At 33.3% G+C, this 15,283-nt stretch overlaps 1 protein-coding gene across 2 annotated transcripts in view; it reads left to right on the top strand.

Moving 5' to 3' along the window:
* Positions 1–14,843, top strand: part of LOC105217309 (short neuropeptide F) — a 168,259-nt gene extending 153,416 nt beyond the window's left edge. For both annotated transcript variants that reach the window (XM_054226488.1, XM_054226489.1), the window contains exons 4-7: positions 10,526–10,712; positions 10,788–11,251; positions 11,651–11,875; positions 14,332–14,843. In XM_054226488.1, the coding sequence (XP_054082463.1) occupies positions 10,619–10,712; positions 10,788–11,251; positions 11,651–11,875; positions 14,332–14,424 (876 nt within the window). In that variant the 5' untranslated portion in view covers positions 10,526–10,618 and the 3' untranslated portion in view covers positions 14,425–14,843. The remainder of the gene's footprint in view (positions 1–10,525; positions 10,713–10,787; positions 11,252–11,650; positions 11,876–14,331) is intronic.
* Positions 14,844–15,283: the final 440 nt, after the last annotated feature.

Below are 15,283 nucleotides of genomic sequence, written 5' to 3'. Positions count from 1 at the left end.
AAGTTAAGTTAGTGTTATAGACCCTATGCGTACCAGATGGAGTGCCTTCACATAGTCCATTAGAAGTAGTAATCCTTTAGAATACCAACGCTTGTGGCGAATTTTAAGAGATAATGCGGCCTCACTAAAGTTCATAATTTTCATTAATTTCTGATTAGTATTTAAGAGTTTTCATTTCGGTAAATACACATTCGAATAAATTTCATTTTCACAATTTCACTGTTTCCTTCTGTGACTTTTCGCTTTGTTGTCTCAAGCAGTTATATTGAATGACATGCAAAAACCATATAATAGCCTTATTTAATTTATATATGCAACACCGTTATGAAGTATAAATTCCGAATTGCACATCCTTGACAATATAACGCTGTGGAATCTTAAATTGAATACCCACTAAAATAAACATTTTCCTACAAACTTCAGTCAGAAAATTTTCTAACCGATCCTAACTTAATTGGGAGAGGTTAGGTTCTAGGTTTAACAAGATCATGGATGCTAGGTGATGAATTCAAATTGTATCGACTACTGATCCATCGTACTACCAGCACCAGATCCGTTATATCAAACGGAACTTTGTAAATTATACATATTGTTGTTCTAGACAGCAGCTAGCGATCTATTGATCTATAGATTCGTCGAACGGTCTAAGTATTTTCACTGCAGCACAATAAAATTCAATCGACCGCCGAAGGCCGGACTGCAACCTTAGTTTTTGTATATACTTCCTTCGAACCGGTTTACTAAACATTAAATTATAGATGAATAAATCTACAACAAATAGGTTTTAAAAGTAATATAGCGACCTCAATATACTCAAAATGCAAATATTCGCCATTGATTTCCTAGAGCACCCCTAGTAAAATGAATATTTCCACAAATATAAAGATGGCCTGTACATAAGGAAGTAGGTAACTGCTGCATGAACAAGAGTCGTTTGCTGTGGATAAAAAACGAAACAATCGAAGGCGGAAAAGCAGAACAATGAAAATGTACTCGTATGTGCTTTATCAGAACGAACTTATGCGCATACTTATCGTTACAATGCATTCAATGGAATGTGAGAAGTACGCGCTTGTCTACTTAACATGCCTTAAATGCCTCATTCACTTCCATACAAACACACACACATTCACACAGAAATAGCGATATGCTCACATATTCTGTATATAATTTAACTACAATTCTTGACTAACTTCATTTCACTTCATTTATGCCGCCAGCAGCAAAGCATCATGCATACACCCAAGTCACTCTGTCGCTTCTTCATACAGCTCTTGGTCATGCTTACAGCGTTGCAACTTTCATTCAAGTTGTGTCTTTGGCTGCAGCGCAGTGCATATTCAAGTAGCATTTCAGTATTCTCTGGAGTAGCTTGTGTATAAGTGTTGTAGCCGCTGGTAAAACACGTCGCAACTGTTGGCCGTACATGCCAACCATCGCTTGCAGCGAGCGTTTACGGTGCGAGTTTACATATATACATACATATGTATGCCTTGTGTTATTTCGAGTGCATAAGCGTTTTTCTGAGGAAGTGCAAAAATTAAGAAGTTTTAAGGAAGCTTGTAAAAACCAAAGAGAATAAAGTCAAGTAAGAAAGGATGCACGTAACTTGATTGTGGAGACGTGTCATGCCGTTTAGGTGTGCATGTCGCATTGGATTTAGTGGAATGGTTAGATGAGTTTGCAGTTAGTACACTGTGGGAAAGGTAGATGAAAAAAAATTCTGTAAACCTAATTTTTTTATTGCGTTGAGTACGTAACACTCGCCCGGAATCGGCCAAGGCATACATAGTCTACAATTTTAGAGAAAATGTGGATGATACTTAATGCTTAGTAAACGGGTTCAGAGAGATCAATACACTTCAAAGATAGATGATCTGTTCTGAAATATATTTTGATATCCCCATATGATAATCTCATCGCAGTCAATACTTTGAGCTATTTTCGTTGTGGTTCCTATTTCCCAGTTTATAGTTTATAATGAAATGGAAGTTATTTCCCCGCGACAGAGTTCATGAATTACCGATATTTTGTAAGGTGTATGACTCTTGGGTATTGATCCAGATGTCCTCATGTATCAAGAAGCCCATTGGGTCCATCTGGAATGTATAATAAACTATCTCAAAACAGCTCTATGTCTTAATCAATATTTAACCATTGATTAAAACCTTAAATCTTCATTTGTTTAAGACTTTTATATGACTTAGTTCCATTTTCTCGTTTCCGAATATTTCCACAACAATTACCTAGCCCAACTAAAAAATGTTTGAACTGGGGGTCTTGCTATCCTATGTTTTTGAAATCGCTGACTCCGAATCTTAGGTCATTTGACCCCATCAGATTAGGGCTTTAACATAACCTCAAAAAACCAACATGGCGAACAGGGTTTCGTGAAACTTGGTCAAGAGTTTTCGGGGTTACAGATTACGAATCAGCCGTCGATTTTTCAAAATTCAAATTGGCTGATACATTATGGCGGAATCAGTTTTGAAAAAACATCGGATCCACTTGAAACTCGTTACTCGGAGGCTTTCGGGGTAGCTGATTAAGAATTTGGCTTCACTTTTAAAAAATTCAACATATTTATACTCTCGCAACAAATGTTGCTAAAGAGAGTATTATAGTTTTGTTCACATAACGGTTGTTTGTAACACCCAAAACTAAACGAGTTAGATGTAGGGTTATATATACCAAAGTGATCAGGGTGAAGAGTGGAGTTCAAATCCGAATGTCTGTCTGTCTGTCCGTCCGTCTGTGCAAGCTGTAACTTGAGTAAAAATTAAGATATCTGTGAAACTTGGCACACTTATTTCTTGGCACCATAGGAAGGCTGCTTTCGAAAATGAGCAAAATCGGACCACTGCCACGCCCACAAAATGTCGCCCACTTATGGGTCAAAAACCATATCTCAGGAACTACTCGACCGATTTCAATGAAACTTGGCTTGTAATAGTTTCCTTACATCCCAATGATATGTTGTGAAAATAGGCCAAATCGCTTCACAACCGCGCCTACTTTCTATATACCAGATCTTTGAAGACGATCTGAATCGTTAACTTTACAATATATAAAGTAAGTACTAGTGAAGATATCGGTGCAGAGCTTTGCACAAATACTATGTTTATATTGTGGCAGCCCCATTCTAAAAATCGCCGAAATCGGACCATAGGTTTTAAAGGCCCCATATATCGAACACGAGGGCCTCGGTGCTTCTAACCTAATATTATGGTTTCCAACTTTCAATGGACTTTATACAATATATATGACGAATATGTGGGTCAAATTGTGTATTATATAATAAAATAAAGTTAAATAAATAAATTGCGAGAGTATAAAATGTTCGGTTACACCCGAACTTAGCCCTTCCTTACTTGTTTTAAATTGTGTTCGTCAAATTGGTTCGCCTTTTGGAATTTTTGAAAAGTTTGAGAGATAATGTGTCCAACAACATTTCTGGAAAATCTCAGTTTAATATTCTTAGAGCCGCTAGATTTATTTTCTTCTTCTCAGAATAAACACAGAATGATAATTTTCGACTTCATCTCAAATACTAATACTTAACAGAGGCTTCGAAGAAGAGCTTGAGATTATCCAATGTTTAATAATTGAAAGAGTATCCTTATGCATCGTCGAAGCTCTTTGAGCCAATCACAAATCGTATGAGCCGGCTAATGTCCATTCCAGCAATTTCGCTTGGTTCGCCAGAGGTATGTATAGCTACCGAGATGCTTCAACCTCAGCTTTGCGAACGCTTGAACAGAAAATAATAAGAAAGCGGATAACCGCTGAGGAGCTCTTAGAGAACGAATTATAATTTTTAGTGATTCCTTTAAAGTCAGCATTCGTCCAAAACATTTTCTCGTTGTGTAATGCAACGCATTTGTCTTTCATTCATTTCAGAAGCAAAATAGCATTTACACGCATTCAAATCAGATATGACAATGTACACAACCCACCTACGCACACAGTCATCTTGCATTCTACACGCTTTTCAATCATTTTGAAGACATTCACGTTTTCTTACACCTTGTCTTAAATACACTTAGTCACAATTGATTTTGTGACAAAATGAGCTAAGAAGACAGTTATGATAATATCTGAAGTGAATTGCAATGAGGTACTCTAGCGTTTTTAGGGTGGATGGAAATTCGTAGAATTGATTTTGATTGTCTTCGCATGCATTTGCATTTATGCAGCAAGTACGTGCAACTCGTCTGTCAATTCATTGGGGTTGAGTTGACTTGTGCAAATTGTGCTTAATGTCGGAACAAGAATAAGTAAGCATGAAATGCAAATGAAAATCCAAATACTTAAGTGATGTAACTGGTATGTGACTGCTTGACGTTTGTAGAATTTGCGAGAGTATGTAAAGTTGCGGTCTTGCATATATATAGTAGTTTTTTGCAAATCAAGTAAATGAAATTTATAAAAATTAAAAAAAAAACTTAATAAAACAAAAAGATGCAAAATTTTCAAAATTCAACGTTTTATCGAACAACCTTCTTATTCCATAATCCACAAACTTGGTCAACGTTAACTTCAACACCTTCACGCTCTTCAGTGTTATTTACTTTGGTGCTTTTTTTACTTTTTCTTCTCTTTGTTTTCTAACTTTACACCCAACATCCGCTAGTCATCTCACCTCTTTGTTATGAATTCATTTAATTTGGCTTGAAGCATATCAACACATTTATTATTTATTTAAAAAGTTAAAAAGTATTCAGCTTCAGCTATGTCATTCTTTCCTCTCATGAATAGTTGAACTCCATACGTATCACTTTCCTATATTTGTACGGGACTGCCACACAAACAAATGTTGATGTTAATAATTCCATGTGAATTTCTTATTCAGTGAGTTGCAGAGAAAAAGTAATTCGAAATTTTTTGTTTTCAAACTTCATGCAATTTTCAAAGAATGAAATACTTATTTAGGAAGGCAGTTGATGATTTCCCAAAGCTATGAAGAACTTCGCTATACTTTTTTAATATACATTATTTAATATAAATTATTGTATTAAACTATAAAGGACTCGATCTTCGTGTTTTTTCGTATTTAAGAGTTTGGCTTAACCTCTAGTAAACTTACACATGCAGGAACCGGACTTAAGGCGAAGCTCATAAATAGCCGCAATTCCCTCGAAACCAAGAGTAATTGAAATTGTTTTCTTTTACTCATCAAGCGAAGGCGTACTAAAACTTCGAGTACCGCATCTCATTATCCACTATACATACATATATTTATCATACTGACTTAGTAATCAGTTGGAAGTGAAATCTTCTTTCAGCAAACTAAACCAACTTTTATTTATGATTTAACTCCTTTGAACTGCTTATTCCGAAGTTAGACCCCAATAAAACTAATTCCTCCTCATCACCCACAGCTGCAAGTTTTATTGGCAAGGAAGTATTCTTCTTACGCTTGCCCATGGAGGTATTGATATTGTAAGAAAGACTTCTCGATAGATAGGCTCTTTTTTTACTATTATCTCATAAGAAGAGATCTTAATATTCATAGAGTTACGGTCGTGGCTCTAATTTATTGTGAAGAAGTTCGAATTCATTCTAAATAGTTTGAGTTCTTAATATAACCTATTATATAATTTGTATTACAGTATGCTGGCACGTTAGCTAAATTTGAGGTAGTCTTGTTTTCATTTGATTCTAATTTTTAATCTGTATTCAAAATACTTTTTACTTAATTGAAGGAGTTAATCTGGGACTCACTTAGTATGACAACAGTGATTAGACTTTGACAGTATATTCTCAGAGAATGGAAAAAATAATCGAATTTCTCTTTCAATCTTTATTACTTACCTTTTTCCAAGGATTATTATTTTTCCGACATATTCGGTAAAAAATTATCTATTGACACTTAGGTTCTCATGTTCGATATCTGGGGCCTTAAAATTTATAAAAGTAATAGTTCGATTTCGACAATTTCACCAACCGATTCCAAAACACCAATGAAGTATTTATACTAAGTTTTGTTCCGTTATATGCATGGGTTCTTAATTTATATATTGTAAAGTGAACAAATCGGTTTGAAAAGAAAATAACATTAGGGTCTCAGGAAAATATTATGTACCAAACTTCGTAACATTTGGTCGAGTAGTTCCTGAGATATGGTGTTTGGCCCAAAATAGGTCACTTTTAATAGATGCAGGGTCTTAAGTAAAAAAAAAACTCATCGCTATTTGAAATAAATCTTTTGATATTGTTCGGCAACTAAATACAATTATAAATAAACAACATTACATCTGAATACAACTTCAGCTTTATAAAGTAACCGCTCTACTCGGGAAAACTTTTATCGCAACACTTGAATGAGTTTTTACATAGTTACACAAACACCAATAGCATGTCTTGCCGTTTTAAATATTGCAAAATTTGCTTCATTGCAGTTAAATATTTAAGCGGATATGAGTATGTGAGCATGAATATGTAGCATACATTTTGGCGTTAGAGCGTAAATGGTGTCAACACTTCACGAAACCAAAAGTGAACATAAAATTTGCATGCAATTTGGATTGTGTAAACATTGAAATAAACAGCGTAGCGGAAGTGCTGCAAAGCAACTGGTATAATGTGAAACAAACACGCACACACACACATACACATGAATTAATACATATATAATGTAGAAAACTTTCACATATTACAATATGTATATATATATATATATATATGTGTGTGGTTAAGTTTATGTTTATCTGAGTGCCTCTTAAACACAGCCTTGTATGCGAGTATATCGCGTATTTTATAGCGTTAATGTCGCATGTGTCGAGTCGGCCAAATGTCAAATGGTTGTCGACGCGCCGAATTTTTTTTTTTGATTTTTAATTTTTATATTTATAAATATATATATACACTTTTTATGCGCATTTCATTTGTTTGCTGACACGACTCGAAAATATGCATTTGTGTTAAGTAGTTGTGTTTTTGCATAATTATGCTAAAGAGGAGGAGGATAAAAAAGCTTATGCAAGCATGAAGTGTTACAAAATGTTGATTTTAATGGAGAAAGTTAAAATGGAATGAAAAAAGAAGGTTTTTATTGTATAAAAATAATATCAATAATAACAATATCAATAATGATACTGATAATGAATAATAATAAATGAATATTACAATAATGATACATTTAAAATGGATGAAAATATAATACAACGTAAGATGAACAATAAAAAATCACAATGGAAAATGCTCTTCCTGTGATATTGAGATCATACAGCTTAAAAAAACAATAATTATTATTACAATATTGTCAATTATTTGTCCAAACTTCCATTTTTATTAAAAAAAAATTTTTGTTTTATCCGAGTCATTTTTTTATAGTTGTAATAAAAATAAAAAAACCTTCGTTCATTACTTTTGGATAATATTTTGAACCTGTTTCACTATTTAATAAGACAAAAAATATTTCAATCAATTCTTTCCCCTTATATCAATGTTTACTTTTTTTGATTTCTTTAAACTTAAATTTATATATTTAAATTTATAATTTATCTTATGTTCACCTTATAAAACACAGTTTGATTCACATTTGACTGAACATATATTTTCTCGCGATAATAATATCAAGTATAGTATAAAGAAATTTATTATTTTTACTTCAAATTTAATACAACATTCATGGTCTGATTTAGTTTTATTCGACAACTTCTTGATATTTAGAAGATAATTTCATAATAGTACTACTATCAAGAAAACTCTCGTTGCTATTGGTAAACAGCTGTAAAGCCGATTTTTAAAGGTTTCTCTTGAGGTGAATTTTTTACAAGCAACATCATTCGCTGTAAACAGAAACTGGGTGCCACACCTGAACTAAAAGGAGGTTGCAAAAGAACATAAGTCACTATAGATACCTGGACCTAGAAAACAATTACTCTTCCGTTGGTCAATTGCTTCCTTCATACAGTCCCATTTTCAATTATGTTCGCCCTAGCGAGGAAGCTCAAAGTTAATTATTCTTTGACAAACCCACTTTGTTTGCTCACTTTTTGCGCCGTCTCACCAGTCGACTACGATCGTTTTCGCTTGACGTTTTTGTTACTAAACCATTCGTCACGGAACAGCAACCATCTGATTTTGAAATGTATTGATTTTGTTGGGATTGAGCAAGCATTGGTAGATGGAAATTTGGTACATGATGTAAACTCCTCACCAAAAATGCCGATCGCATATCGATCGTTGGTAAAAGCTCACGCTTCGTTGCTTGTTCGTAAATTTTTGGCAGTAACGAAGCCCCAGCCTTCATATACGCCAAACATGTCTCCGTATGACTTTTTCCTATTTCCAAAAGTATAGATAACCTTAAAGCACCGTAAAAGTATAGGGCTACTTTAAGAGTGTAAGATTGATAGAGAGATCTCAGCACCAAAAGCTAGGTAGTGGAGGAGCGGTCGAGTAAAATTAAAAAAACAGCTTTAATTAAATAAAAACATATTATTTTCCACAATGCTCTAGTTTCACTATCAAAGCTGACTAAATTTTGTCGATTAGCTATTAAAAAATTAATGAAAATAAAACGATAATTGAGATCTTAATAAATGATCATCAAATTAGTTCTGAAGTTCTAATTAATATTTTTATACTCTCGCAACATGTTGCACAGAGTATTATAGTTTTGTTCACATAACGGTTGTTTGTGTCACCCAGAAATAAAAGAGTTAGATATGGGGTTATATATATATAAATGATCAGTATGACGAGTGGATTTGAAATCCGGATGTCCGTTCGTCCCTCTGTCCGTCTGTCCGTGCAAGCGATAACTTGAGTAAAAATTAAGATATCTTAATGAAACTTGGAACACATATTCCTTGGCACCCTGAGGAGGTTGCTTTAGAAAATGGGCAAAATCGGTCCACTGCCACGCCCACAAAATGGCGGAAACCGAAAACCTATACAGTGCCATAACTAAGCCATAAATAAAGATATGAAAACGAAAATTTAGAACATAGGATCGCATTAAGGAGGGGCACATTTGGAAGTAATTATTTTTGAAATGTGGACGTGACCCCTCCCCAAATAGGTTTATGTCTATACCTTGCAAACCATAAAAACTATATAAACCAAACTTTCTGCAGTCGTTTCTTTTAGCCATTTCCTTATACAGTCCAAAAACGAAAGAAATCGGATAATAACCACGTCAACTTCCCATACAAATGCTAGGTTGAAAATTACTAGAAGTGGTTTAACTCAATAACGAAAAACGTCAGAAACACTAAATTTCACATAAGGGAGTGGCGTCGCCCACTTATGGGTCAAAAATCATATCTCAAGAACTACTCGTTCGATTTCAATGAAATTCTGTATATAACACTTTCTTGACACCCTGATGACACAGGTGGAATATGGGCTAAGTCGGTTCACAACCACGCCTACTTCCTATATAACTCAATTTTGAATTCTTCGGATTCGTTCACTTTATAATATATACATTAAGAAGCAATGAAGATATCGGAATAAAAATTTACACAAATACTGTGAGATGTGACATCACTTGTGGAAAAATTGTCAAAATCGGACCATGACTTTTCAAGGCCCCTGATATCGAACATGAAGAACTCGGTGCCTAAGAATAATTTTTCACCGAAAATATAGTTAAATCTCTCTGATATAATTATAATCAGATATTATATATAATTAATGTAATTCATTCCCTCTGAATTTTTTTCTTATCACATTTTGTCTATGTATCAAAAGTGGTTAAAATCGGGTCATAACTTCCCCCAGATCCCATATACCTAATTATAGATAATATAAAATTAAGTGGGCGTATAGTCTTCGATATATTATATCTTGGTGGTGAAAACGGTTCAGGAATTACCTCAGTCCACATATACTATTTATGATGATTTTCGTTATTCTATTGAACTTTAATCAGAATATATGGGTCGAATTGTGTTATCTCTATAAAATTACATCAATAAATTGCGAGAGTATAAAATGTTCGGTTGCACCCGAACTTAACTTTTCCTTACTTGTTTAGTTTAGGGATGATCCACGCGATGGATATGATGGAGATCTGAAGGAAACTGTTTTTCATTGAAGCATTGCCACAAATATAATATATTTTCATCTCAATATTTATTGAACTAGATTCAATGAGACTTACGTATATATCTGTGGTTAGTTGTAGACTTTCTTTGGTATACATAATAATAATCAATGATGATGAAATCATAAAGCCGATTTTTTTTAGTTTTCGTTTTTTGTATATATAAAATATCTCTTTAAGAAATTTCCTTTAAAACCAGCTGTCAAAATGATTCTTTACATTTATATTATCGTCTAAAATAACCTTTCTTTATTTGGTGGATTTAAAAATCACCACTTACTACACTGCATTAATTAATATACGCAATATTTATGACTTTCGTCTGCCAACCACATGTATTTAAATACATATTAGGCACTGTAAACTTTTCACTTAAACTTTGTGATTTGAGAAAACTTAAAATATACGAATATTTGTGCGCTTAAGCAGCTATTGATTTGCCTTCTACTTTTCCTCTACTTACAGCTAATCTAAACAGCATTTGAACTGAAGGGGAAAAGTTTCAGGAAAAACAAAACAAAGCAACAACTGCAACAAAAAACCAAAACAGCATTCAAAATGTTCAAGTCAAACCACTTAGTGAGCTCATTTCTCTTTGTCTGCATTAGCGTTATGCTGTGGCAACAAAGTGCCGCTGATGTGCCGGACAACAGTGCGTATACGCAATTACTGCCTTACACTATATCACACACATACTTATATAACATATATTCACTTCATTTTCCAGCCGCGCTTGCCAACTTATACAATAGCTTGCTGCAACGCGAATATGCCGGTCCAATCGTTTTCCCCAATCATCAGGTTGAACGCAAAGCTCAACGGTCACCTTCTTTGCGACTACGTTTCGGTCGTCGCAGCGATCCGGATATGTATTTGCCCGCCGAGAAACGTTGGTTTGGTGATGTAAATCAGAAGCCAATACGTTCACCATCATTGCGTTTACGTTTCGGTCGTCGCAGCGATCCCAGCATGCCACTGCATAGCGAATTTGATGCTGTCATGAACGATTTGGCCGGTGCAAGCAACAATGGTGGCATAACTGATGCCGAAGAAGCGGCTGCCTATTATGGTGATGAGTACCCAGAAGATATGTATGATGCTGGTTTCGAACGTATGGTACGTAAGCCACAGCGCTTGCGTTTTGGTCGCAGTCTGCCAAGAGTACAGAATAATATCGATGATGAATTGGAGGTAAGTGGCATGGGAGTGAGTGAAATATCATTTGTAATAGGGTCAGTCGTTCTGAAATATTTTCGTCAAAGTTGGTTTACCTATACAGTATTACATATAAAGAAGCCTATAAGCTTAAAGCTCGAATCAAATTTTAATTTAATTGAATTTTAATATCGCTAATTATCTGAAAGTATTATTATTTTATTGCCTATATCTTCACAGAATTTTGTATAGTTTCTTCCATTATACTGCGGTATCATACCTATATATTCAAAAGCAGAGACTAAATTTTTTTAGTTACATTATTTCCATTTATATTCTCAAAACAATTTTAACCGTTTTATTTATAAATATTTTGCTCGTAGCATTTATAGCACAACCACCTTATATTCCATACATTTCTTCTTCTCACCTCAGCATGAACAACTGCAACAAACCGATGACTTCTTCAACTCACTGTTAACTTCGGAAAAATTACACAACATGTTGCTCTCACTCCGTCAATATGATGCTGAACCTTTGTCCAGTGATTTCATGTCTCTAAACCACAACAATGATGACTTTCAACGTGAGGTACGCAAACCATCGCCACTCCGTTTGAGATTTGGCCGTAGCGCTGCTGGTGATACCAACGAACAGAAGGTAAGTACATATGGTTACTTGAGAGAAAATATTAGATGTGAAATATTGGACGTTCGGTGAGGGAGTTGAGCTTCTGTACAGTACCATATGTTAATGAACAAATGAACTTGGTTATATTCTCTATATTTTGATTTTGTTTGAAATTGATTCCAAGATATCGAATATATGAATGATTCACAAGTCCACTCGTCAAGGCATTAAGGGGTTAGGGGTAGTCAGAGACACGAAAAAATGAGAATTTTTAGAATTTTTTTTTTGCTATTAAATCATGTTATTTTACAAAAGTAATAATAAGGCATTATTACACAATGTTTCGACTTGAAGTCACGAAAATTTGAAAAAATAACATAATTTCCTAAGTTATAGCTGTTTGTGTTGACCCAGTTTCAAAAAAGGTTCTTGCGGTGTCAATCATAAGTTCTTGGAGATTCATCTAATATCAATTGGATAAGAAAAAATGTTTGTATAAATACATAATCCTGCGCCTGATCGTAGCTTTTTTGTTTTTTTTTTTTTCAAAATTAACAAAATGGCGGCCTCAGGAAATTTTTTCCAAATTTTCGGTCGTAAAAACCTAAATTTTTCAAAAAAAAATCCTTTGTTCAGGCCTGAGCGGTTTTCGCGTTTCAGCTGCCACTAGTTCAAAAAACATAGTTTTGAGAAAAACGCATTTAAAGTTTTACACTAAGCCCGAGAAATCGATTTATTGCAGCTGTCGCTAGCCCCAACGCTCTTTGTTATTTGTCGAATAACTCAAAAAATAATTATCGGATCAACTTTTTCAGAGAATATTTTTAAGATATAACACATAACACTTAACCATAACCCCTTAATAAAACAAAACTTTGTATATTCGTTTGTTGTCAGAAAATTTAAAAGAAAAAAAAAACAAAAAGGTTATCTCTTTCTGTTGAATTAAATACAAGAGAATGTATAGATCGCTCATTAAACATATCAACCGCTTGTTATCTTCTTCATTGAACCATTCACTAAGCATTTTATTCGCAGCCAACTTCAGACTTAACCACTTTACCGTTATTTATTTGAAACCCTGAGACCTTTTTGGAAAAAATCTTGTTAAACATTTTGTTTGATGCACTATCGAAGATGGAAGAACGGCATATTTAATATTTTACTAAAAAAATTAAAAAAGGATAAAAATGCAGTTTAAGAAAGGCGAAAATTTTTGATGTGATGTGTACACGGAAGATTTGTCACCCGAACGCTAATGCCAAAATTGATTAGCAAAATTTCATTTCGGCAATTTCGATCTTGAGGATACAAAACGTCCGGGAAGGACTCTTGAATCTTATGTGGATTAAATAAAGGCGTTGGTCGATGAACAACTCGAAAGATTGCTGAAAATTTAATTTATCTAAAGCGATCGTTCACAAGCACATGTAAAGTCTAGGATTAATTTCGAAGCTTGACATATGGGTTCCTCATATTCCTACAGAACGAAATTACTTCGTCGCATTAACGACTGTGATTCCCTTATCAAATGTCAAATAAGTGATTAATTTTTGAACCGCATTGTTACTGCCAACGAAAAGTGGTTTCTTTGATCTAAAACGGATGAACCAGGTCAAACTATTTTCAATGCCGATAGGCATCAAAACAAGGCTATGTTGTCTGTATATTTGTATATGTATATTTATACCTATTGCCTGTTCGATTCATCCAAGAATTGACGAATTGTAATCAGTTTCAGTCTGAATTCTAAAAATTAAAGCAATATTTCAGTAGTCTAGTAATCTAGATCGGATAAATAATACTTGAACAGCTTAAATATGACATGCAATTATAGTCCACGGATTCATACGCATATCTCTACTACTATTATAAAGAGGAAAGATTTGTAGGTATGTTTGTAACGAATAAACTCAAAACTACTGTGCCGATTTCAAAAATTCTTTCACAATTGGAAAGCTAAATTCACCCCGAGCAGCATAGGCTATATTTTTTGCAAGAGTCTCAACTCTCTGGAAATAGTTCCCAGGTGAGGGTATCAAAAAGACTGAAAATCGTCTTGAAAGTCATTCTCTTCGAATCGCAATCGCGTGCCAGAGATTCGAGTAAAGAGCGCTCGCAGCTGCTTGCTGAACAAAATTTCAAAACCTACCAAGTACGCGCTTGAGCGTCGAGTACGGAGCGTGTGCAGCGGTTTGAACAACAAAATATTAGAAATATAAAAGCTCGCACTAGGTCGTCGACCTCTGAGCGTTGCCAATGCCGTCATAAACAGAGAGAAAGGTCTCAAAAACTTTACAGTTGCCCTTCCAGTAATCTGGCATGAAAATATATAAATCACACCTTAATAATATTATTTAAATTTAATAAAAAAAGTTCCTAAATTTCGCCAATATTTAGTTGAGACATTACAAATTCCTTATCTCAAACTATTATTAAATTAAAATCAACAAGTTTATTTAAACCTCGCACTTTCCTCTTTACAGAAGGTCATTGCACAAAATGCCATTAATGTTGAAAAACCGGCGCCAGTTGCCACACAACAACAACAACCACAGCAAGCACAAGCCAAGAATTAAATGCTGAAAACTAAAAACCAAAAACAACAACAAATAAACTATGTAATTGGCAAAGGCAGGAAAACTCACTGGCGCTGAAGATGAATTTCGATGGAAGCAAATTTTAACCCATTAAAAATATATATTAATTTAATATTAATACATACTAACGTACCCACAGAAAAAAAAATGTGCGCAATATTGTTATAACCTAACCTTGTAAACATGCAAACATACTATGTGTCCATACAATTTAATGTTAAACAAAAAATATTTATGAAAATATTTAATAAATTAAATAATACTTAAATTTGCTTATACATGTTTTTATTTGACGAAAAGCTGTTGTGCAATGCGGCATTGTGTAAAAAAAATGTTGGTTTTCTTTCACAAAATCTTACTAAAAAATTATATGTGAAACCACTTTTATTTATTATTTTGAAAACGAAACTTAAAAAAAAATCATTAAAAATTTTATTTTAAATTAAAGAACTTTTCTTTAAATTATATAGTATTATATCTTAAAAATATTATACAAATTATTTTACTAAGTTTAATTAGAAAATAATAAATTATTTTACTTCTATTAAACTAAAAAATTTAATTTAAAATGTTAAAACAATAAAATAAAATTTAAAATGTTAAAACAATAAAATATAATTTAAAATGTTAAAACAATAAAATATAATTTAAAATGTTAAAAAATAAATTTTGCTAATTTTTTTAAATTATTTGAACTTCAGTGTTAATAACATTTTTTTAATAATGCATTATTATTTGATTTTTAAAAAACATTTTTATATTTAATTTTTTTTATGTATATATCTTTTTAGTGAAAACTATTTGTTTAAAAAATTTCAAATATTTCAAACAAAATTAA

The sequence above is a fragment of the Zeugodacus cucurbitae genome, chromosome 3 (assembly GCF_028554725.1).
Source record: "Zeugodacus cucurbitae isolate PBARC_wt_2022May chromosome 3, idZeuCucr1.2, whole genome shotgun sequence".
NCBI lineage: Eukaryota > Metazoa > Arthropoda > Insecta > Diptera > Tephritidae > Zeugodacus > Zeugodacus cucurbitae.
The sequence above is the reverse complement of the archived record's forward strand: the minus strand, read 5'-3'. Positions and strand labels throughout refer to the sequence as shown.